The sequence below is a fragment of the Triplophysa dalaica genome, chromosome 6 (assembly GCF_015846415.1).
Source record: "Triplophysa dalaica isolate WHDGS20190420 chromosome 6, ASM1584641v1, whole genome shotgun sequence".
Taxonomy (NCBI): Eukaryota; Metazoa; Chordata; class Actinopteri; order Cypriniformes; family Nemacheilidae; genus Triplophysa; species Triplophysa dalaica.
The window spans coordinates 11402177-11427714 of record NC_079547.1 but is presented as its reverse complement, the minus strand read 5'-3'; the positions used below and the strand labels follow the sequence as shown (position 1 = coordinate 11427714).

Below are 25538 nucleotides of genomic sequence, written 5' to 3'. Positions count from 1 at the left end.
GAGGGACCGTAAGGGGCCGGTGCAAAGTGGAACGGGTGGTAGTCGAAGGTGGGGGCCTCGCTCCCTAGCTCTAGGGACATGGAACGTCACCTCTCTGACAGGGAAGGAGCCGGAGCTTGTGCGTGAGGTTCAGAGATTCCGACTAGAGATAGTTGGGATCACCTCTACGCACAGCTTGGGCTCTGGAACCACACTCCTCGAGGGAGGATGGACTCTTTACCACTCTGGAGTTGCCAAGGGTGAGAGGGGGCGGGCTGGTGTGGGTTTGCTTATAGCCCCCCAGCTCAGCCGCCATGTGTTGGAGTTTACCCCGGTGAACGAGAGGGTCGCTTCCCTGCGCCTCCGGGTCGGGGATAGGTCTCTCACTGTCGTTTGCGCCTATGGGCCAAATGGCAGTGTAGAGTACCCGGCCTTCTTGGAGTCTCTGGGAGGGGTGCTGGAAAGCGCCCCGACTGGGGACTCCGTCGTTCTGCTGGGTGACTTCAATGCCCACGTGGGCAGCGACAGTGACACCTGGAGGGGCGTGATTGGGAGGAACGGCCCCCCTGATCTGAACCCGAGTGGTGTTCTGTTATTGGACTTCTGTGCGAGTTACAGTTTGGCCATAACGAACACCATGTTCAAGCATAAGGGTGTCCATCAGTGCACCTGGCACCAGGACACCCTTGGCCGGAGGTCAATGACCGACTTTGTTGTTGTTTCATCTGACCTACGGCCGTATGTCTTGGACACTCGGGTGAAGAGAGGGGCGGAGCTGTCAACCGATCACCACCTGGTGGTGAGTTGGATCCGATGGCGGGGGAGGAAGCTGGACAGACTCGGCAGACCCAAACGTACTGTGAGGGTCTGTTGGGAACGTTTGGCCGAATCGCCTGTCAGAGAGATCTTCAACTTCCACCTCCGGCAGAGCTTCGACCAGATCCCGAGGGAGTCTGGAGATATTGAGTCCGAGTGGACCATGTTCTCCACCTCCATTGTCAACGCAGCCACTCGGAGCTGTGGCCGTAAGGTCTCCGGTGCCTGTCGAGGCGGCAATCCCCGAACCCGGTGGTGGACACCGGAAGTAAGGGATGCGGTCAAGCTGAAGAAGGAGCCCTATCGGGCCTGGCTGGCTTGTGGGACTCCCGAGGCAGCTGACAGGTACCGACAGGCCAAGCGGACTGCAGCCCGGGTGGTTGGGGAGGCAAAAACTCGGGCCTGGGAGGAGTTCGGCGAGGCCATGGAGAAGGACTATCAGTCGGCCTCGAAGAGATTCTGGCAAACCGTCCGACGCCTCAGGAGGGGGAAGCAATGCCCCACCAACGCTGTTTACAGTGGAGGGGGGGCAGCTGTTGACCTCGACCGGGGATATCATCGGCGGTGGAAGGAATACTTCGAGGATCTCCTCAATCCCGCCGTCACGTCTTCCATTGAGGAAGCAGAGGCCGAGGGCTCAGAGGCGGACTCGCCCATCACCCGGGATGAAGTCACCGAAGTAGTCAAGAAACTCCTCGGTGGCAGGGCACCGGGGGTGGATGAGATCCGTCCTGAGTACCTCAAGTCTCTGGATGTTGTGGGGCTGTCTTGGCTGACACGCCTCTGCAGCATCGCGTGGCGGTCGGGGACAGTGCCCTTGGACTGGCAGACCGGGGTGGTGGTCCCCCTTTTTAAGAAGGGGGACCGGAGGGTGTGCTCCAATTACCGGGGGATCACACTTCTCAGCCTCCCCGGGAAAGTCTATGCCAGGGTACTGGAGAGGAGAATCCGGCCGATAGTAGAACCTCGGATTCAGGAGGAACAGTGTGGTTCTGTCCCGGTCGTGGAACACTGGACCAGCTCTATACCCTCTTCAGGGTGCTGGAGGGTTCATGGGAGTTTGCCCAACCAATCCACATGTGTTTTGTGGATTTGGAGAAGGCATTCGACTGTGTCCCTCGCAGCATCTTGTGGAGGGTGCTCCGGGAGTATGGGATTCGGGACCCTTTGCTAAGGGCCATCCGGTCCCTGTACGACCGGAGCAGGAGCTTGGTTCGCATTGCCGGCAGTAAGTCAGACTTGTTTCCGGTGCATGTTGGACTCCGGCAGGGCTGCCCTTTGTCGCCGGTTCTGTTCATAATTTTTATGGACAGAATTTCAAGGCGCAGCCAGGGGCCGGAGGGCGTTGGGTTTGGTGACCACACGATTGCATCTCTGCTCTTTGCGGATGATGTCATCGTGCTGGCCCCATCAGACCAGGACCTTCAGCATGCACTGGGACGGTTTGCAGCCGAGTGTGAAGCGGCTGGGATGAGAATCAGCACCTCCAAATCTGAGGCCATTGTTCTCAGCCGGAAAAGGGTGGCTTGCTCACTTCAGGTAGGTGGAGAGTTCCTGCCTCAAGTGGAGGAGTTCAAGTATCTGGGGGTCTTGTTCACGAGTGAGGGAAGGATGGAGCGGGAGATTGACAGACGGATCGGTGCAGCTTCTGCAGTAATGCAGTCGCTGTACCGGTCTGTCGTGGTGAAGAAGGAGCTGAGCCGCAAAGCGAAGCTCTCGATTTACCGGTCAATCTACGTTCCTACTCTCACCTATGGTCATGAGCTGTGGGTCATGACCGAAAGGACAAGATCCCGGATACAGGCGGCCGAAATGAGCTTTCTCCGCAGGGTGGCCGGGCGATCCCTTAGAGATAGGGTGAGAAGCTCGGTCACTCGGGAGGAGCTCAGAGTAGATCCGCTGCTCCTCCACATCGAGAGGGGCCAGCTGAGGTGGCTCGGGCATCTTTTCCGGATGCCCCCTGGACGCCTTCCCGGTAAGGTGTTCCGGGCATGTCCCACCGGGAGAAGACCCCAGGGAAGACCTAGGACACGCTGGAGGGACTATGTCTCCCGGCTGGCCTGGGAACGCCTCGGTGTCCCCCCGGAAGAGCTGGAGGAAGTGGCTAGGGAGAGGGAAGTCTGGGCATCCCTGCTTAGACTGCTGCCCCCGCGACCCGGCCCCGGATAAGCGGTAGAAAATGGATGGATGGATGATTTAAAGATTTAAGTTCATGTTATGTGGCTCTCAAAAAATTATTTGGCGCCTGCTTTTTTTCACTATAGGAGCCAATGGCTCTTAACTGATTGTTTTGTCTGGAGCCCTGTCCATCTAGTGCACTATGCGTCATTAACCATGTCGGACATAAAAAATGTGTTATGAAGTGGCTGATATGTGGCGCCGCTTCAGTAGCTCTCGTAGTGACGGGGTGGGACTCTATAGATTTCTTAAGCGCATTTGCTTGGACAAGTACTTTGACTAGAGGCTGAAGTATAGCGTGATGTCATGGAATTTCTAGATTTTTTTTTTGAAAGCAAGTGCCAGACTATCAGTTTTGAACTGTTATATCTTCTAAATCCGAATTCTGTCAAAGCTCAGGAGAATATCAGTTTATCACTGAGCACTGTGTAAGAGCATGACACTAGCAATACCAAGGTCATGGGTTCGATCCTTAGAGATTTCACATAGTCAGAAACAAAAATATTTCATACAATGCAATGTAGGTCGCTTTGGATAAAAGCGTCTGCCAACTGTAAACGTATAATAGTACTTAAGGCAAACTTATTTTTACTAAAACTTTCATTTTGATATCTATGGAGCATTAAGAATTTCAAGTGTGAAAACTTTATTTTTGGATTATCATCTGTACTAAACTTTGTCCCTTAGGGCTTCTTCTGTCAAACCGAGGAGGATTTTGATGACTGGTGTGCACAGATTCGTAAGGTCATTACTTTTTTGGTTTGTTTTTAATTAGCCTTCGTTCTTAGTTGTACTCCTATTTACTGCTCTTTTTTGCCTATGCAGGTTTCAAACTGTAGAGGTCTTCCTATGTTTGAATTAGTGGACAGTCTGCCATCTCATCTAATCACTACTGATGTACTAAATCTCACTCCAGGTAATCATAATATATTATATGTTGCATCCATTTTATGCAGATTCAAATTTATATGGGATTGGCATTTCTCAATAAAATCATATTTGAATATTTGAGCTCATTTAAAACGAATATTGGAATATTTTTTTATTTAAATCAAGTTAAAGGTAAAGTTTGGAACAATTTTGCTGTAAAATATCCAAATTCCACTAGGCCAGTGTTATATATTCTGTTCAGCTGAGTCGTTATTATCTCAAATGTTTCAAACTACTTGTAAATCGTAAGAAAATCGGCATTCTAAACAGTGACACGGGGCCGTTCAGCCGCCTGTCAATGGCGTAATATCCGCGTTACCCTTTGTTACAAACTTTACTGATGTAGAAACCGCATCTCAACAGTGGGTACATTGAAAATAACTTTTACATTGAATGATTTGAACACTTAAAACTGTGCAGTGTTATCACACCATCGAAATAGACATATTTACTAATTCTGCTGATTAGATCACCACCGTATATAAACGTTGTTCTCCCTATTGTTTCATTGTAAGTGTCTGTCTTATTTAGCTCTGCATTGTATCAATAAATAAAATCAACAAAGGTAACAGGAACAATGGTACGATTAAAACGGAGAAAAAAAACATTGGTGCGAACTTTAATTAGAAATTTATTTACATAGGCTATAACGCAATGGCCACGTTTTAAGTTCTTAGAAGAAAAGTAGAGGCTTTTAGGTATTGAAAAGGGTACCAATCTTATGCTAAAACCAAATTCAAGATTGGCAGTCAAGTGTACTTTTTCATGTTTGAATAAGCATTAGTTGATGTATTTTTAATTAACGAATATGAATTTATAAAGAACAACTGCTCATTATGGTAATAAATAAAAATATAGCTGCAAGGAGAGACACGGGGCCAAGCTTACAAAATGCAGCAAACACAGAGGACAGCCTTACCAGCACAGAGCAAAGAGGGCAAAAAGGCAGAAAGAGAACATGCATGAAAAACGAACAGGTTGAGAAGAGTAGGTGAAAACACACTCAAAGCACACATTTTACACATAAGTACAGAACACGGCCACAGCCGGATTGGAACCGCTGACCCCAAAGACTCCACGCCAGTGACAAAGCGAGTCACGCCAATAAGCAAACAGTCCCACAACAGGGCTGCAAAGCAAAGATGATAGGGGTGTAAGTAGCGATATGTAACAATTACAAAAGTTGCAGCTATGACAGTGAACAGCCACAAGATCAATACATACATGAAAAACGGATATGTTTAAAGAATATCCGAGAAGGAAATCACAGTGCACACTTCATATAGAAAAGCAAAACATGTTCCTCTCAGGAATCAAACCCGCGACATTGTGGTCTCGATTCAATAGGTCAAGCCACATTGTGGTATGTTTCATTAGGTTGAGCCATTCAGTTGACTTAGAGCACCGTGCCTGTCGAGAAGAGCTTTCAGAGATTCTATGTTCGTCATAGGCCAATACCCGAAGGGGCTGATATGACAGTAGAATATAAGTAACAGAAATACAGTGTACAGGAGAACCAGATGTCAGAAGTGACAATGAAAGAAAGAATATAAAGTTGTATAGAAAGGCACAGCATGAGATTTGAATCCACAACCTCTTAGACCAGAGGCTTGCGGTTTATCAGGTGTGCCACTCCGTTGACGTGCTAGACCCAGCAACCCGAGGAGAACATTTAGACCTTCAAACAAGGGAAGGGAAGGTGTGAATGAGCTTGCATCTTGGGTGAGAACACTGTCTGCGATGGAGTACAGGAATAAGCCAATCCCCCAAGGGGCTGAAACAAGAGCATAGAGCAAAAATAACTGAAATAAAATGATCAAGAGAAACAGATATCAGAATTGACAATGAATGCAAGAATATAATTTTTGTATAGTAATGCACAACACGTTACATATGGTCAGAATAGTTTAATGTGAGAAAGATACAAGGTCACAGGCACAGTCAACTTTGCAGAGGTATTTATCGAAAGACCGCCCCAGAAATCAAAAATCAGTTTGCCCATTTCTGTGCGGTTGGGTCCAAAGCTCATTCAATTCAATTCAATTCAAGTTTATTTATATAGCGCTTTTCACAATGTGTATTGTTTCAAAGCAGCTTTACAGGGGCAAACAGGAAAAACAGAAAAGTTAAAACACAGCACAGTGCATGGTATTTATACAACGAGTAAGTTCATTCTAATAAATAACATCTAATTTCTAAATAAATAAATGAATGAATGCAGTCTCCCGGTGAGCAGGCCAACACTGCCCTGCTGTGGCGAGGAACCCAAACTCCAATGATTGATTAATGGAGAAAAAAACCTCGGGAGAAACCAGGCTCAACCGGGAGGGCCAGATCCCCTCTGACGTGTCATAGCTGCACTCAGACTGGTGACATGTGATTTTAGTTTAGCATTTAATACCAAATATTGTAACTTCAGCATTAATAAGACAAATAGTCCGTCTTTGCTCTTGGTTGGGGATGTAGTGGTCTGAGCTGGGATGGTCCGATGGTCATATTTCTCTTGGCAGATGGTGGAATTGCCTTAGATGGAGCTGGGATGGTCAGTCAGTCTGCAGCTGTATCTGGTGTAATCTCAATTGGGGATGGGCATCTGTCGGTCGTCTGGACATGGTGGAACTTCTTCCTACCTCGGGATGGGCATCTGTCGGTCGTCTGGACATGGTGGAACTTCTTCCTACCTCGGGATGGGCATCCCGAGGCAGAGGCGGAAAGAGAATAAAGAGAATAATTAGCGTAGCTGCTGTTCATTAACTATGCATTAAGTGAAAGCTTGGCTGAAAAGATGTGTCTTTAATCTAGATTTAAATTGGGAGAGTGTGTCTGACCCTCGAATAGTATCAGGAAGGCTATTCCAGAGTTTAGGTGCTACGTATGAGAAAGCTCGTCCACCTTTGGTGGATTTTGTTATTCTAGGTATTGTCAAAAGTCCTAAGTTTTGAGATCTCAGCGAGCGTGATGGGTTGTAACGTGATAAAAGCTCGGTTAAGTAAGTAGGTGCTAAACCGTTCAGGGCTTTGTAAGTAATTAAAATAATTTTAAAATCAATGCGATACTTAATGGGTAGCCAGTGAAGCGATGATAAAACTGGGGTTATGTGATCGTATTTTCTTGACCTAGTAAGAACTCTGGCAGCTGCATTCTGAACTAACTGTAGTTTGTTTATCGATGATACAGGACAACCACTAAGTAGAGCATTACAATAGTCAAGCCGTGAGGTCACAAATGCATGAATAAGCTTTTCTGCGTCTGCAACACATAAACTATTTCGTAATTTGGCAACATTTCTAAGGTGGAAGAAGGCTGTTTTTGTGATATTTGAGATGTGATTTTTAAATGACAGGTTGCCGTCTAATATAACGCCTAGGTCTTTAACTGTATTTGTTGGAGTAACAGTGCAGCTTTCAATTTGCAGGCTGTAATCGGAGATATTCGGTTTACTTAATTTTGGTGCTATAAGTAATATTTCTGTTTTGCTAGAGTTTAAAAGGAGGAAATTACTAGTCATCCAATGTTTTATGTCCTCGATGCACTCTGCCAGTTTGGATAGCTTAAAGGAATCATCTGGTCTTGATGAGATATATAGCTGAGTATCATCTGCATAACAGTGGAAGCTAATTCCATGTTTTCTAATAATGTTGCCGAGGGGCAGCATGTATATGGAGAAAAGCAAGGGTCCTAAAACCGATCCCTGTGGTAATCCATAATTGACTTGCGTAAGATTTGACGATTTCCCATTTAAATGGACGTATTGATATCGGTCTGTTAAGTAAGATCTGAACCATTGCAGTGCCTGTCCCTGAATACCGATATAATGGTGTAAACGATCTAGTAGTATTTTATGGTCTACAGTATCGAAAGCAGCACTAAGGTCAAGCAGGACTAAGAGTGAGATGTTTCCTTTATCTGAAGCAATAAGAAGGTCATTTGTAATTCTAACGAGCGCAGTTTCAGTGCTGTGATGCGGTCTAAAGCCAGACTGAAACTTTTCGTGCATGTCATTATTTTGTAGGAAGGTACACAGTTGAGTTGACACTACTTTTTCTAGTATTTTAGACAAGTACGGGAGATTTGAAATCGGTCTATAGCTTCCAAGTTCATTTGGGTCTAAATTTGGTTTTTTGATAAGAGGCTTAATTACAGCCAGTTTAAATGGTCCTGGGACATGTCCTAGATTAATAGACGAGTTGATTATGTTACAAATGGGCTCAATTACAGCAGGTAGTAACTCTTTTAATAAAGTAGTCGGAATGGGGTCTAATAAGCATGTCGTCGGTTTGGATGTTGCAATAATTTTAATTAAATCTTCCTGATTTATAGGAGAAAAACACTCTAGCTTTTCTTTTTGGGTGACGGTTGAAACTCATACGAGCGTAGCTTTTAAAAGAGTAGACCACATTTACATTGACATTTAGTCATTTAACAGACGCTTTATCAAAAGCGACTTACAAAGAATATATAAAGCAAAAAGCGATATGTCATACAGGAGCAATAATACAATAGGTGCCAATACAAAGTTACTGGTTTCAACAAAAGCTAGACCACTACCTGTTGAGAGAAAGAGAGAGTGTAAGTGTTAGTGGCTTAGAGAGATTTTTTTTTCATTTGTCTGTCAAGTATTCACAGAAAAGATGGGTTTTAAGTCATTTTTTGAATGTTGTGAGAGATGTGGTTGACCTGACCGAGATAGGAAGAATGTTCCACCAAGAAGGAGTTGTGAATGAGAGGGAAAGCGATTTACTGCCCGTATGGGAAGGCAATACAAGACCCCGCTGGTTTGCTGAATGCAGGGATTTTGATGGAGTGTAGGGGGATGTGAAATTATGCCGATGCAGATCCAGTGATAGTCCTGTAGGCAAGCATTAGTGACTTGAATCTGATACGGGCTTCGACCTGTAGCCAGTGGAGAGATGAAAAGGGGTGTCACATGAGCCCTTTCAGGCGGTTGGAAGACGAGGCGTGCTGCTGAGTTCGGAACCAGCTGGAGGAAATTCAGCCAGGAGAACATTGCAGTAATGAAAAAGGAGACTTTAATTCTTGTGAAGTGAGGGTAGTGTTTACCGAGGTCTTAGGTGCTGAGAATTGTTTTCTTATGGATGATGTTTTCTCAGTGAAAAATACAGCAAAGTCCTCTGAGGTCAAAGATCAAGTAGGCGGGAGAGGCAATCTAGGTTATCTATACAGGACGTAAGTGTTGGGCATAAAGTGTAGGTGGGAGTATCAGCGACTAGAGATGCAAAGTTGGAGGGAAGAGAGGATGTCACTATAGCTGAGCGGGTGCTCCTTGTAAAATAAAACGGGTGTTGGGGTAGTTGTAGTGCATGTAGGGAGGAGCATGTTGAAAGTGATGAAGAAGGGCTCAGAAATGTGAAGAGGTGTGACTTGAAGGTTATTTGTGGTGCAGTTACGGATGTAGATGAGATCAAGCTGGTTTCCTGATCTGTGAGTATAGGCTGTTGCAAGGACATGAGGTTGAACGAGGCAGTGAGGGTGTGGAAGTCAGAGGCATAGGGTATTTCCAGGTGGATGTTGAAGTCCCCAAAGACTAAAGAGGGCTGCCATCCTCCAGGAATGATGAGAGCACCACATCTTATTCTTCAATGAAGTTGTGAAGAGGACCTAGGGGGCGGTAAACTACAACAACGCTGAGCTGAGTGGGAAGAGTGATATCAACAGCATGGTATTTAAATGAATAATTGTTGCATAGGGAAGATAGTGTGGAAATATCGTTGATAAACAAACCTGTACCTCCTCCTCTTCCAGTGTGGCAGGGAGAGTGAGAGAAGGAGTAGTTTGTGGAGAGAGCAGCCGGTCTGGCTGAGTATTCAGGACGAATCCATGTCTCATTAGGACATTGAATGTGAATGTCAGACTGGCTGGCAAACACATGAATGAAGTCAGTCTTGTTTAAAGCTGGCTGGCCGTTCCAGAGACCAACAGAGAGAGACAGGTGTAGAAGGGAAGGTGTGAATGAGCTTGCGTCTTGGGTGAGAACACTGTCTGCGATGGAGTACAGGAATAAACTTGAATCGCATGATGTTAGTGTACAATTAAATGAAAGAAAAGAAATGCTAAATAAAGTGATGTGCCTTGTCGGTGTCTTCGCTAGGTGGAGTCGGTCTTCACGCGAGGATGGCTAAACACGACCGCTGACGCTTACCATATAAGCGCAGAGGCACTGCCCAAAGTATGTGTTGAGATTAGCGCTAACAAAATACAGCTATTCTGTCTAATCGATTACCAAAACAAAGCCTGAACGATTTGAATGGAAAATGGATCAAACAGCGATCAACTAGCTCCGTGGATATGTGCAAAATTATAATGTCAAGCCGTAACTTAATGTGACTTCAGTGCCAACGTAACAAAAACGCTAAGACCTTAGCAATCAGTCATCAAATTATTAAATAAACAAGCTTAAATAATCTTAACTAACAACAGGCAACAGTCCAGTTCAACAGTTAAAACAAGGCAACAGGGTAAATAGCAATAGCAGACTTAAGGTCTTAATGTAATGCATGGAATGTGATAAGCGTGATGAGTGCATGACATGTGCAGAGTAGAAATTTTGTTGGTCAATGGGTGTTGAGGACCACCACTAGGAGTGTGCCAAAATATCATCCTTTTCCTAACTACTGTTCTAAGGGCTGCCATTAACTCCCACTGGCAAAGATTTATAATACCAACAGAAGCTGTGGGGCTTGGCCCCTAATAATGTCTATTATTTAATATTACACTGGCATTTTCTTTTACCTAATTTATTAATTTAAGTAATGTTATCGAACCAGTTTACCAGTTTCAAAAAACACTTGTGATGTGAGCCGAGCATAACATGCAATCCAGGCGGTCAGTGTGGAAACCTAAAATATAAAAAATGAGTCTGTGATCTGAAGATTAAGGAAAACATACAAATTAATTTTTTATGCATATTATGATGTCATTACAGATGAAGCGAAGATGCATTCTTATTGTGTCTAAAAGTGATTTTCCTGGTGGGCGGAGGGGGGGTGACTATATATATATATATTTTTGCCCCAAACTATTTTACTAAGTTTGCTTCTGAAGTTAACTTGTTTTTGGGCTTACTTGGATTTCTTCATAAATTGGTCATAAAATGTTTTCTGATCTTCATCTAAGTCACAACAATAGAGAAACACAGTCTGCTTAAACTAATACCGCACAAACATTATACGTTTTCATGTTTTTATTGAACACAACATGTAAACATTCATAGTCCAGGGTGGAAAAAGTATGTGAACCTTTGGATTTAATAACTGGTTGACCCTCCTTTGGCAGCAATAACCTCAACCAAACGTTTCCCATAGTTGCAGATCAGACCTGCACAACGGTCAGGAGAAATTTTGGACCATTACTCTTTACAAAAGTGTTTCAGTTCAGCAATATTCTTGGGATGTCTGGTGTGAATCGCTCTCTTGAGGTCATGCCACAGCATCTCAATCGGGTTGAGGTCAGGACTCTGACTGGGCCACTCCAGAAGGCGTATTTTCTTCTGTTGAAGCCATTCTGTTGTTGATTTACTTCTATGCTTTGGGTCGTTGTCCTGTTGCATCGTCCATCCTCTGTTAAGCTTCAGTTGGCGGACAGATGGTTTTAAGTTTTCCTGCAAAATGTCTTGATAAACTTTGGAATTCATTTTTCCATCGATGACAGTAATCCGTCCAGGGCCTGAGGCAGCAAAGCAGCACCAAACCATGATGCCCCCTCCACCATATTTCACAGTTGGGATGAGGTTTTGATGTTGGTGTGCTGTGCCTTTTGTTCTCCACACATAGCGTTGTGTGTTCTTTCCAAACAACTCAATTTTGGTTTCATCTGTCCACAGAATGTTTTGCCAGTAGTGCTGTGGAACATCCAGGTGCCCTTTTGCAAACTTCAAACGTGCTGCAATGTTTTTTTTGGACAGCAGTGGCTTCCTCCGTGGTGTCCTCCCATGAAGTCCATTCTTGTTTAATGTTTTCCTTATTGTAGATTTGTCAACAAAAATGTTAGCATGTGCCAGAGATTTCTGTAAGTGTTTAGCTGACACTCTAGGATTCTTCTTCACCTCATTGAGCATTCTGCGCTGTGCTCTTGCAGTCATCTTTACAGGACGACCACGCCTAGGGAGTGTAGCAACAGTGCTGAACTTTCTCCATTTGTAGACAATCTGTTTTACCGTGGACACATGGACATCAAGGCTTTTAGATATACTTTTGTAGCCCTTTCCAGCTTTATGTAAGTCAACAATTCTTGATCGTAGGTCTTCTGAGAGCTCTTTTGTGCGAGGCATGGTTCACATCAGACAACGCTTCTTCAGAACAGCAAACTCAAAACTGGTGTGTGTTTTTTATTGGACAGGCCAGCTTTAATAAACGCATCTAATCTTATCACATTGATTGGACCCCAGGTTGGCTGACTCCTGGCTCCAATTAGCTCTTGGAGAAGTCATTTGCCTAGGGTTTCACATACTTTTTCCACCCTGCACTATGAATGTTTACATGTTGTGTTCAATAAAAACATGAAAACGTATAATGTTTGTGCGGTATTAGTTAAAGCAGACTGTGTTTCTCTATTGTTGTGACTTAGATGAAGATCAGAACACATTTTATGACCAATTTATGAAGAAATCCAAGTAAGCCTAAAGGGTTCACATACTTTTTCTTTCAACTGTATGTGCAGTCCATGTGTTATTGCTTTTTCATAAACTAAAGTAAAATTTTTTTACCTCTCATGGATTAAATAAACCTAATAAACTAAGAAAGAGATTAAATGTAGTTGGATGAAGATGTTAAGAATCCATACGAATGCAGCTGCGGAGGATCGTTTTTCTTCTGTTTGATGGTGTATTATACTTTCTCTTGTTCTGCTGATTACTCAGGCCTGGGAAGAGAAGCCAGCAGTACTGCAGATAAATGTAAATAATGTGACGCATTTGACGCACATCAACATATTTTCATAACTAAGTTATTGATGACGTTAAGGTGTCGTTGCAGCCCTAAATCATTTATCACAATTTGTAGAATGCAGACTTGCAAACTCGGAAGAGATGAAAAAGGTGACAGCCTTTGGGGGGGATGGGTTTGTGGGGCATTTTCTCTTTGACAGACACTTTGCAGTCGTCCCTTTCAGCACAGGTTAACTTGATTCTGGTTGGCCAAACGAATAAACAAAACTGTATTTTTCAAGATGGCTTTTACTGTAATGAGCAGAGTCTTAAGGTCCAGTGTATACTTTTTTGGAGGATCTATTGACAGAAATGCAATTTAATATACATAACTATGCCTTCAGAGGTGTATAAAGAGCTCACACAATGAAGCATTGTTTTATTACCTTAGAATGAGCTCGTAGTGTCTCGAATGGAAGGGGGATGGGTAGAGTCAGCGGTTGGTTGCAATTCACAACCTTGCCACTTGATTTCACTGACTGGACCTTTAATGTAACATATAGAATGTGTTAAGTGTGACTAGTGGAACGATATGCACAAAGTAGATTTTCTGCAGATCAGTGGGTTCAAAAGTTACAGCGTTTGAAGTGCATTTCTACGAGTGTGCCATAGACTCCCATTGGTTAAGTAGAAAAATACCAACAAAGCATTAGGGGACAGGCTTCGGTGCTTGGCCGCTAAAAATACATAATCAAACAAATACTTAATTAACGAAAAAAAAATGTACTTTGGATTTAGACCAAACCAGTCCGCAAGTAACCATTTAGTCATTAGTCAGAAAATATCAAATTGACCGAATTATACAGCTACAATTTTTTAGAACTTTATCATGAATGTTTGCTTAATAAATTGCAAAATTGAAATGAATAAAAAAGTCAGAATTTGAAATATTTTTGTTTTACACTTTCCTCAACAGACTTCTCAGATTCAGACCGTTTGGAGCGCTGCTTTGATTCTGAAGATGAAGAATTTGAAATACTGTCTCTGTGAAGAAATTATATATTTGCCAGACATTCAGAAACCTGCGACAGAGCCCCGCAGAGGAAAGAAGTCAGTGAGAGAATGGACAGAATGTCATTAACGGCCAAAGCCAGTTTGGCATTTGGTGACTCAACTGCTTCAAATACACAACTTTCTTAAATGGCTATACTGACGGCTCTGTCATCATCAATAATGAGTTATAGTCAGGGCTAACAGGATTGTCAATATGTATTTGCATTTATGTATATCTATATTAAGTTTTAACACTATAGATTTCTTTAAGTGATATGGTGCCTTTTCATCCTCTTAACTTAAACACAGGTGAGCTATAACACATTTTTTGGTATCGGTCAGAATTACTGCTTAGTTTTGATTCCGTAGTGACGGTCACAGAAGTTTGGACCTCTATCAACTTGTAAATGGCAATTACGGAAGGCTGAGCATTTACAAACAAACTAGGACAGCTTGTTATTATACAGAACCTTTTTAATGATCAGAATCTCTGTACGCAAGTTTATTTTATGAATATTTATTTAATTCATTAAAAACAACAAAAAGCTATAACAATCAATTTAGTGTAATTATTCAACACAGGGATATATCAAAACCTCCTGAGAAACAGCTATTTAACTCCACAGCATTCCAATTGGCTGATTCTCTGAGAAATGTATTATATTCTCACTCAAAAACTTAATATCGTTGTGCACCTCTTCAATGGACCTTGCTGCATCAATCACCTATAGAAGCAAAAAAAAAATGTATATAGTGTTAATGTCATTAAATTACCAGAACAATATGGTAATAAAAAAAACTTACACTCCAGTTGACTGATTTATCTTCTATGAGCTCTTCAAACCTTTGATGAACTGTGCTTTGAAAAAAGCTAGTTTCATAACGTTCAGTTCCAAATTCTCCACGCTTTTCTGCCACGCCAGGATTTACTTGAAGAAACATTACCAGGTCTGGTTTTGGTAGTCCCACATCTGGATTCCTGCACCACTCCAAAGAGAAGCCCTAAACACACAAAACAACTGATGGCTCTACATCTGCTCTTGTAGATGTATGTCCATTGAAACAATTTAAAGTCTTTAAAAACGTACTGTTCTTTTTGTTTTTAAAACCATAACAATTCTGAAATGTTTTCCTGTGTATATAAAGTTTTTAATAAAATGTCTTTAAGTAACAATAACACTCACAGGCTTGGCACTAGTGAAAGCCACTCCTGAAAATGCATAACGGTCCACCACTAGATTAATTCCCTGTTCCAATTTCTGTTTCATCAGAGGTCTGAAATAAGAAAAAAGGAGCTCTGAAATTTTTGACTTAAATTGTCTGATAATCTGATTGACACCAGACTTAAGGCAGGGCAGTGCAAAGCTATGCAAAATGGTCGGTCATTACTAGTGCAAAGCTTTATTCTTGACCAACACATTGAAAATCAACAGGATAAACATTATATAACTTTATTACTATGTATGGACACAGAAGTGTATTGGGAGAAAAGATCACAGAAGAGATTCAATGATACATTCTTCACTATAAACATGACTGGAATAAAGTGACATCAAGTCTAATTGACCATATACACAGAGCATTCTTAAATTCCTCACTAATATAAGCCAGCTGGAAAAGAACAGTCACTCATCTGCATGGGGACATCTTCAATATTCAGAATCTAGTCAGATAAATAATCATGCTTTACATGAATTTAGTTGTTTAAACGTGAAATGAGATGAAAAGATGTTTACATTTCTGCGTCATGAGGGGAGAACAGTTGAGCACTGCTACATCTCTCAAGATTTCTTATCAGCAGATTTCAAATCATAACTTTGCACACTTTTTTAACCAGCGAGTGCAGAATGACATGCTATAGCTGACTGTCAGTTCACCAGAAATGCCTGATCAAAAACCAGGAAGTAGCCGTGCATATAGTCAATACCATAACCTACACCATTTCCCAGCGGTTTGCTGAAAAGAGCAGATGAACAGTGTGATCCTCCAGATTACTTTTCTTCATCAAGTATGAACTGATGAGTTGACCAATTACTGTGGTTCTGTCTGTATAGAAAAAAATATTGCATTAGTACAAAAAAAAAAACTTCACCACTTCAAAGCGTGTGTAATGGGCAAATTTGATATCATATGCACCTTGACAATACACGTGGTGAGGCCAATAATGCTCCAAAACAAGAATTTAAAGTGTCCTATAGAACTAATGTTCTTGACGTATGAAACCTGAAGTGTGGAATGACTTTCAGAGCCAATGACTGTGTAACGTAGGCTTACTTTTGAACAGATAAACTTGCATTTACAGTTCATACAGAACACCAGGACATCATCAAAACATTAACATTTCTTCAGTGAATATAACTCTGCTCTAAATTGTATTCATGGGCTTGTTAAAAGTCTTTCCCCAAGCCTTGTGATTATAACAGGTCTCATTTGAGACCCGCATTTTTACACGGTTAGTTATAATGTTTTAGAACATGACAAACTTCCGTTTCAATTCCATAACATTCTCCCAAGAAGATTTCTAAACCATCCAGAAATCCCGAAATATTTTAAAAGAATTGGAATAATTTGCCAATAAATGTGAAAACACTTATTTGTACCGGGAAATCGCATCATTTCTGCTTCTCTTCCACTCTGCTGTAACGCCTGCACGAGTTTCAAACATTGTGTGGTTTTCCCAGATCTGTCTACACCTTCTAACACAATTAAAGCTCCTCTTCTGCAAGTCATCTTTCTTGGACAAACGAATAAAAACAATGAAAGATATAATACCAGTGGTAAGCAAATCGTCTATTTACGCGGTTATTTTCTTCAAAACCAAAAACACTTCCTCTTCTACGGCGTCCGGGAAGAGACTAAACGCAATTGACTAAATCAATGGTGGACACGTCACTCATGCTGTGACTTTCTTTCTTTTGTTTAATGGCGGTTGGCAAATCAGCTTTTGGTGAGGATCCGCCACCTACTGGGATGGAGTGTGAAGACCAAGGAGGAGGACGCGGAAAAATATTATCAGGCAAAATAAACTTAACAATATACAATTTCCTTATTAACCTTTATATATATATATATATATATATATATATATATATATATATATATATATATATATTTAACAACCTTACATTCTGTGTAACAAACGTGACTCTCTCAAAAACCTAAATAAAATAGGATATATTCTAGATTCTTTCTGTGCACTCTGGAATAATTCTTTAATTGTTAGTTGAACTTTCAATTCTTTAAGATCTACAACAAGTTGAGCTCTCTCATTACTATATGCCTCACAAAGGACTAACACATGCTCCACTGTTTCTGTCAACCTACAGTGCTCACACCTGCTTTTCTCACTTTTCCCTATCTTGTGAAAACGTTGTTTTAATCTGGTGTGCCCAATACTTAGCCTAGATATAATCGTGTCATCTCTTCTGGTTCCATATTTACTCCTTTCACTCCCTACCTTGTCTTGGATACTAAAAAGGTCTCTTCCTTTTAACTCGTTATTCCATTTCTCTTGCCATATGCTTAAAACAGCTTTCTTTATTGTACACTTTGCTTCAGCTTTGCTTAATGGTATGTTAATATCAACTTCATTCTTCTTCAATCCCTCCCTTGCCACTTTATCCACCAACTCGTTCCCTTCCACTCCTACGTTAGATGGAACCCATATAAATTTAATATGTGACCCTGGACAACAAAACCAGTCTTCTGGGTCAATGTTTCGAAATTGAGACTTTTACATAATCTGAAAACTGGATAAATAAGCTTTTCAACTCAAGAATCTGATTGAGAAAATTGCCTTTGAAGTTGTTAATCACGGGAACTGTGGCAGGCCAAGAAAAATCTATAATTTTGACTCATACAATGTATTTTTGTCTTTTTCTTAAAATGTTCCAGTGCTGCTTAAGACTGGTTTTGTGTTCCAGGGTCACATATTAGTATCTAGCAGGTTAATTATGTGTAGGATCTGTAATATGTCATAAAGGATGTCTTGTCTAGCATCTGATTTACCTTTTTTTACTTTTTAAACTGCACAATGCTAAAAATAGCATAAAAAATATTTGATTCTTCCACCCACATCATCGGCATTAATATTGCCTCTAGTTCTGTTTTAAATACTGAAACATTATTAGAAAGCCTTCTAACAATGTTAAGACCCATCCTCATGACATTCATCCATCTGCATCCAAATACTACATTTGATAAGATAATGATCACTACCCACAGCACTCTGATCACAGACTTCCCACTAGCATTTCCCAGCTAACCCACTGAAAACAATTGTAAGATCTAATGCTGATTGCCTCCCACTGACTACATCCATCCTTGTAACAGTACTATCATTTATACAAACAAGATCATTGTCTTCTAATATTTCTTCAACCATGTTCCCATTAAAGTTATTTTGCACTTCCCCATAAAGTGCTATGTGAATTAAAGTCTCCACACCAAACTATTACACCCACCTTCTCCCCCTACTTCTTTAAACAAATCTTTACTTAACCTTTTACAAGATTGTAATAATTAATAATCCTAATATTATGATTCTCCATTTTTACCTCTCTTAGCTGAACCCTGGAATATCAACTCTCTCTTCTGTTACCTTATCTGTCTCCTTAACTCGCTTAATTGCCTCTGCATATGCTATCCCATCTGATATCTTTACATTTTGCACCATAGCAGCATTTTTGCTCACCTGACATCCTCCATACCCAGCACTATTCTCTCCCCCGCAATTGCAGCATTTCTCATGTACTGAATAAGGGTATTTTTAATTATGAGCAATGTGTGTATTAGTGGAAACTTTTAGAAAAACTATCGAAAAAACTAAATTCTTATTTGTGTATCCTAGTTTCCTCTCCTGGCGTCTTAGCTCCACTCCTTCAGGATGAGAGGACGGAGATATTAAAAGAAGTGAAATTGCATTTCTTTGGCGTCACTTTAAAGTGTCGTCAATTAATGACGATCATACACATTGAAAATATAAAAAAATAAAGTTAAATATACTTGAGGCAGATTTCATAATCCCACAATAAAGTGTTCTCTGTATTATCATTCTGTAACTGTAACATAACAAATTTATGACATTTCACTTCTTAAATAAAAACAGGCAAAATATATCTGCAAAGCCATTAACTTTGAAGGAACACAAGAAACCCAGTTTTTGGAATAAACATTACAAATTTTAAAACCTACACAACGAACAATGACCTGGTGGTCCACCGGCGTTTTTTGGGCGGCACAGATTCAGCGGCTTGACACTGTCTGTCTGCCAGCTTTTTTGGGTGGCACGCCACCGGCCTCAGTTGGTATAGCAGTGGCTAAACAATAGTGTTCGTCTAAGCTCTTACAGGACATTTTTAAAAACAGTCAAAGGCATCGATTGGCTAAATTTCTGTCAGTTTAAATCAATCTAGTCTAAAGACCCATCTTTTCAATCTTGCATACACTACACTTCCATACAATCTAAAAATGGCTGGGTTAAAAACAACCCAATTGGCAACCCAGCGCTGGATAAATATTGGACAGAACACATGCCGGGTTAAAGTTACATGCCAGCTTGCTGGGTTATTGAAAAAAACCCAAATGTAGTCATTTTAACTATTCATGTGTTTAATTCTGGGTTATTCTTGCTGGGTTATTCTTAATTTATTCTGTCAACTTTTACACCCAGTAACAGCAATATTTTTAGATTTGCATAATTAAAAGAAAACTGTTTAATTATAATACATAAAAATGTTTCATATCAAACATTAACAAGCATTATAAATAACATTATAAATGACTAATAAACATACTCCACAATATGTAGCAACAAATGTCAATTAATAAAACTAACTAAAGACATATAAATTATGTATAATACATTATGAATTACACCACTAAATACACTAAGAAACCACACGTGCAGCAAATCAACTCATTAAATACAGGCTACCACACTCGTCTTTCTTTACAGTTTTTCTCAATTGCTTTGGCACATTTTTCGCAACAGTCTTAACATTCTCTAAACTGTGAGTGCAAATGTCACAACTGTTTGCTGGAACCTTAGAACTTTATTGCATGTGTGAACAATGAAGTTACTCACCCAAAACATTTAATTCATGCTTCAAAACCTAGTTATCTTGTCAGTAATTTGGCCAAGGCCACCAAAATATAAAGTACTTTTGTCATCGTGTGAGCCACACTGGTCAAAATGTTTAGTTGTTTTTTCACCATGACAGTCACCCATGGAAATAAAGGTTTCATAAAAAAAAAATTTGAGAAGAGTCAATGGTACACAGAAAAAAAGTAAATGAACATTTTGATTTATTCAGTACATTTATGTTTGTGTGTGTATCACATGTAAACTGAAATCTTGCTTGTCCAATTGCTGTACATGTCATATTTCTAACGGTATGTTACAACAAAAATACAATAGTAAATAACTACAAAATAACCTCCATGAAAAACTAACTATTCATGTTGGACATCCTGTCGCTCTTGTTGGTCAGGTCAAAGATTTTCATCAACATCACATCTTATGTTTTCCATTGTCATGCACCGGGGAAAAAATCTCCTTGAATCCCGCACCCATCCCCTGCAATGATCAGCTGTGATGTCCTCACATGCAGCATTCATGGCATCCAACAGAGACATCTGATCTTGTGGTCTATGATCATATACTTTCCACCTCCAAGCAGAAAAAACTCTTCTATTGGGTTTAGGAATGGAGAGTATGGTGGAAGGAACTCCACTGTTATCCTTTCATGTGCAGCAAACCACTCCCTAACAATGTTGGTTCGGTGGAAGCTGACATTCTCCCAGACAACAACATAATTAGGCCAATGTGGTCTCACTAAACCTCTTTCTTGTTCTGGAATCAGGTCTGTGTAAAGTGTGTCTAGGAAGGCCAGGAGCAGTTGGGTATTAAAGGGTCCAATGTGTGGAATATGCGTGCTCACTCCATTCTCTGAAATGGCAGCACACATTGTAATATTGGCCCCACGTTGGCCTGGGGTGTCAGTTGTGGCTCGGTGTCCAATGAGATTGCGACCACGTCTCCGCCCTTTGGACATATTGAACCCGGCCTCGTCCACAAAAACAAGAATATGGGTTGTTTCATGTCCTTCTAACTCCATGATTCTCTACGAAGAAACACAGAAACAAAATAAAGTGAATTTTTTATTCTAGAGTTCAGTAAATGTTTTCTCTTACAGTATTATGGGTTTCTAAAACTTTACAGTAATTACATAATACAGGCATCTTAGAAGTACAGTAAAACTCATTACGTAAGTGCACACCAATAGTTTACCTGGACATACTGGTACCGCAGCTCCTTTACTCTTTCACTATTCCTCTCAAATGGCACCTTGTAGAGTTGTTTCATAGACATTTGATGTCTTTTCAAAACTCTGTCTATGGTGGAAATGCTGACAGAATCTATGTTTGCGAAGACATTATTGTCATTTATGATTGCACTTTGGATCTCTCTTAGCCTGATGGAATTGTTGGCTATGACCATGTTGCAAATTTCTTGTTCTTGCTGATGGTTAAATACTACTGCTCTGCCACCAGCACAAGGTTGTTGAGCAGTTCTATAGAATGTACAGATAGACTTGCCTTTACGATTACAATATTGTTTTTTATAAAAATGCTTTACATACAGTTTTTCTCGATTGGTTTGGCTCATTTCTTGAAACCGAGATGACATTCTCAAAACCATAAGGTCATTTGGCCAAACAGTCTTACAATTCTGCTCAACATTATAGCTCACTAGCAAAATCAAATATCTTTCCCCAAACTCTTCTTCCATGCTTCAAAAGCAGATTCCTTTCCCATATAAAAGGTCAGTACAGTCAAAATAGCACAGATCCTTCTCAATTGCCTTGGCACATGTGCATTCATTTAGTGCTTTTGTCAAAATAACCTGGATGGTTTAGCACAACACCATGGATCCCCTGCAAAAGCTCATATCTCTCCCAAAACAGTTTATCCATGTGTCAAAACTAAATATCCTTCTCATATAAATAATCAATGCCCCCAAAATGCATTATACCTTTGGCATTGTTTAAGCACTGCAAGTCAAAATGCTTAGACGTTTTGTCACTGAGGCACAGGTCTAGCAACAGAATACCACTATGAATAAAACTAAAAGATTTTACAGTAAAATCAGCCTCCAATAAACGACTCATACTCAAGGAAACTGTAAACATTTTTATTCGTTCAAAGAAATGTTAACATTAGAGAACATACTGTGAAAAGAAAACATATACAGGATTCTGTAAATGTGAACAGTTATAAACACAAACAAAAAAAACTCTAGCCTACCATACTGTAAATAAAGTTTCAGAACTATAGTACAGTAATATTTTCAGTGGTCGCCATTGTCACCCTCTCTTTCCTGGCCACCATCCTCATCCTCCTGGCCATCGACGCGCTGCTCTCTGTTAGCCCATAAATTCTCATCCACATCGCAACGGATATTTTCTCTTGCGATGCAGCGAGGGAAGAAACGGCGTGAATGTCTCAACCATCCCCTACATTGATCCCCTGTGATGTCCTCACATGCAGCATCCATTGCATGCAGCAGGGCCCTCTGGTCTTGAGCCTGATGCTCATACACCCTCCACCTCAAAGCTGAAAAAAACTCCTCAATTGGATTTAGGAAAGGAGAGTAAGGTGGAAGAAACTCCATTAGCATCCGGGGATGGGTGGTGAACCAGGTTCTGATGCGTGGGCCACGGTGGAAGTTCACATTATCCCACACAATGACATAATGTGGTAGCTGAGGTCCTTCTTCACCTCTCTCATTTTCCGGGATCAGATCAGTATAAAGGTGGTCCAAAAAATTGAGGAGCTTTTGTGTATTGTAGGGCCCTAAACTGGGAATGTGTGTGGCCACACCTCTTTCTGATATAGCGGCACACATTGTTATATTTGCTCCTCGCTGGCCTGGGACATCCACAGTGGCTCGGTGGCCAATGATGTTACGGCCACGCCTTCGACCTTTGGCCAGGTTGAAGCCAGCTTCATCAACGAACACTAGGATGTGAGAGGTTTCGTTGCCTTCTAATGCCATTATTCTCTACAATAGAATAAAAATAAATTTAATCAGTCAAGTAGAGACAGATACTGCAGGGAGGATCTAAAGTACTGTAAAAAGAGGGAGTGAAAAACTGAAGACAATTTCTAGGCAAAATGCTCTAGTCACAGAAAGCTGGATTCTGAAGGTAAAAGGGATAAAGCAAAACAAAAAAAAGTGGTAACCATGTCTTACTGTAATAGTGTTACAATGATAGACAACCAGTAGTTGACTTACATGCACATACTGGTACCGCAGCTCTTTCACTCTGTCAGAGTTTCTCTCAAATGGTACCCTGTAAATCTGTTTCATGGTCATCAGATGTTTCTTCAATACACGGTCTATTGTGGAGATGCTGATAGAGTTTATATTTTGGAACATTACATTGTCTAGAAGGATTGCATTACGAATCTGTCTCAGTGTGATGGCATTATTTGCAATGACCATGTTGCATATTTCTCGTTCTTGTTGTTCATTTAGAAGTTTTCTTCTGCCACCCACTTGAGGCTGTCGTCCAATCCTAGACATACAAGTCAAAGGTCAACACTGTAAATTTGTTACAAAATGAGTTACCAATGTAATTGCACTGCTGTTTTATGGTACTAAAAGTGTGATGCACTGCACAGTGACTGGAATACTATTCACAGTATTTTCTCCATTTTTTTTTCTTTGTCATTTTTATAGTATCATATAACATCACATGAAGATATTACAGTACTCTAGGCCTACACACCAACACTGAATAGTTCAATAGAATAGTTCTGTACCTGTTTTCCCTGCGAAACGTTTGGATGATGGAGGAGACTGTAGACCGAGGCACATTAGGCTGCACTCGGCGACCTGCCTCTGCCATTGTGAGGCGATGGTTTATAACGTGGTCAATAAGGGTGGCCCGGATTTCATCTGGGACATCATGGTGCCTCCGTGCTCCTCGGCCTCTTCCCCCTATTCCTCCACGAATTCTCACTCCTCCTCTTCCTCTTCCTCTTCTTCCTCCTCCTCTTCCTCGAGCAGGAAGTTGCTGTTGTACTTGGCGAGGTGCTTCAATGTTCACACTGCAAATGAAACTGGCCCCGGGCCAAGCTCTGTCTATATACTTTTGGCAGCAGTCATAATCATAGACAACACCTGTCAGGTAACTAAACAAACTGTTTGATTGGTCATCTGAGATGTGGGAAACTGCTCCTTCGTTAGTTCTAATTTCACCTGATTGATTGTCAAGTACTGTCATAAATTTATCAAATGTTCCAAGAAATTCTTTCATGGTATTATATCTTTGACTAATTTTGACAGTTGAACAGACAATTGTGCATATGATGACTTACACAATGAAACCATGCTGATATGTTTTGGAGAGAGTAACCATTTCACTGAAAAATCAACTAATCAGTTTAGATCAGCAAGATCTATTTATTTGGAAAATGTGCTAAATGTGGGCTCATTGTGCTAACTGTAGCTACTTGTACATAATCATTTGAAAAAAAGCACAGAGTCACTTGAGACATGTACTAAAGCATTTGCAATTTGATAAAACCAATGAAAAATGACATTCTGTTGTGAACAATTGCAAGGTGGTTTGGAGATTTGTCCATGTTATTTTGAGAATGTCATCTCGGTTTCAAGAAATGAGCCAAACCAATCGAGAAAAACTGTAATGTAAAACAAACACAAAAATACATATTTACCTGTTTTCCCTACGAAAGGTTTGCACAATTGATGACTCTGTGGACCTGTTTACATTAGGCTGCACTCTTCGACCAGCCTCTTCCATTGTAAAACCACGATTTATGACATGATCCACAAGTGTGGCTCTGATTTCGTCAGAGACTCTGACTCTTCTATTTCCACCTCTTCCTCTGTTATGTCTTCCTCTAACACCACCACCACGTATTCTTACACGTCTTCCAATTGGTCTTCTACGAGCATGTTGCTGCAGTTCAGGGTTGTGGAAATCCTCCATGGTCAAGAAATGGTATTGATTGTGCTGTGGGGAATCTACTTTTTACTGTATATGCTCCCAAACTTCATTGGTTAAATGGTTAAATGGTTGATTTGTTGATTGGTTGATTCAAATTGTATTGCAATTCGAGGTAATTTGCCAATGTAGCAGACATTACAAACAATATCAATGTCAGATATTTATGCAATTTACATGCGTGTATACCAGTTTTTGAGAAGTGAATGGATTGTTTTGAATGTGATGCCATACACGATGAAAAATGATTGAGAAGTTGTGAAGAGTTTGACAGTTTAAGTGAGAATTGACTCATCAGTTTTGATCAACAAGCCCTATGCAATTATTTGTTGTGCAAACTGCAGACGATTGTACTTAATGTTTGCCCACATGTGCCAAAGCATTTGCAATTTGCTCAAATCAATAAGAAATTCCAATCTGATGTGAAAAATAAGCTAATTGTTCAGAGATCTGATCTTATTGTTTTGGAAAATACAATTTTCATTTGAGAATTGAGCCAAAGCAATTGAGAAAAACTGTAATATATGCACAAACCTTGAAATGTTTGGTTTAAAACAGAGGGAGCAACATAATTGACTGGCCGCTTAATATCCAGAGTCGACACCGAGAGAGGCGTTCCTGAACCGTGAATGCTTGCCTGCGCTCGAGGGGCACTTGCCGGTTTG

The 25538-nt window shown here is 40.9% G+C and overlaps 3 protein-coding genes across 7 annotated transcripts in view; 1 reads left to right on the top strand and 2 right to left on the bottom strand.

The window, feature by feature from the left end:
* Positions 1-14647, top strand: part of atg4b (autophagy related 4B, cysteine peptidase) — a 30617-nt gene extending 15970 nt beyond the window's left edge. For 4 of the 5 annotated variants that reach the window (XM_056751430.1, XM_056751428.1, XM_056751426.1 and 1 more), the window contains 3 exons: positions 3661-3717; positions 3799-3889; positions 13761-14647. In XM_056751430.1, the coding sequence (XP_056607408.1) occupies positions 3661-3717; positions 3799-3889; positions 13761-13834 (222 nt within the window). In that variant the 3' untranslated portion in view covers positions 13835-14647. The remainder of the gene's footprint in view (positions 1-3660; positions 3718-3798; positions 3890-13760) is intronic. The other variant, XM_056751429.1, reaches the window with a different exon arrangement.
* On the bottom strand, positions 14422-16695 carry dtymk (deoxythymidylate kinase (thymidylate kinase)). Its single transcript, XM_056751431.1, has 5 exons — positions 16438-16695; positions 15775-15883; positions 15022-15112; positions 14642-14839; positions 14422-14562 (listed from the first exon to the last, which is right to left on the bottom strand). Exons 1-5 carry the CDS (start codon positions 16565-16567, stop codon positions 14452-14454), a joined length of 639 nt encoding a protein of 212 aa, XP_056607409.1. The 5' UTR covers positions 16568-16695; the 3' UTR covers positions 14422-14451.
* Positions 16696-22187: 5492 nt separating this feature from the next.
* LOC130424983 (uncharacterized) lies at positions 22188-23612 on the bottom strand. The gene is made up of 2 exons (XM_056751012.1): positions 23136-23612; positions 22188-22901 (listed from the first exon to the last, which is right to left on the bottom strand). Exons 1-2 carry the CDS (start codon positions 23424-23426, stop codon positions 22188-22190), a joined length of 1005 nt encoding a protein of 334 aa, XP_056606990.1. The 5' UTR covers positions 23427-23612.
* Between the last annotated feature and the right edge of the window lie 1926 nt (positions 23613-25538).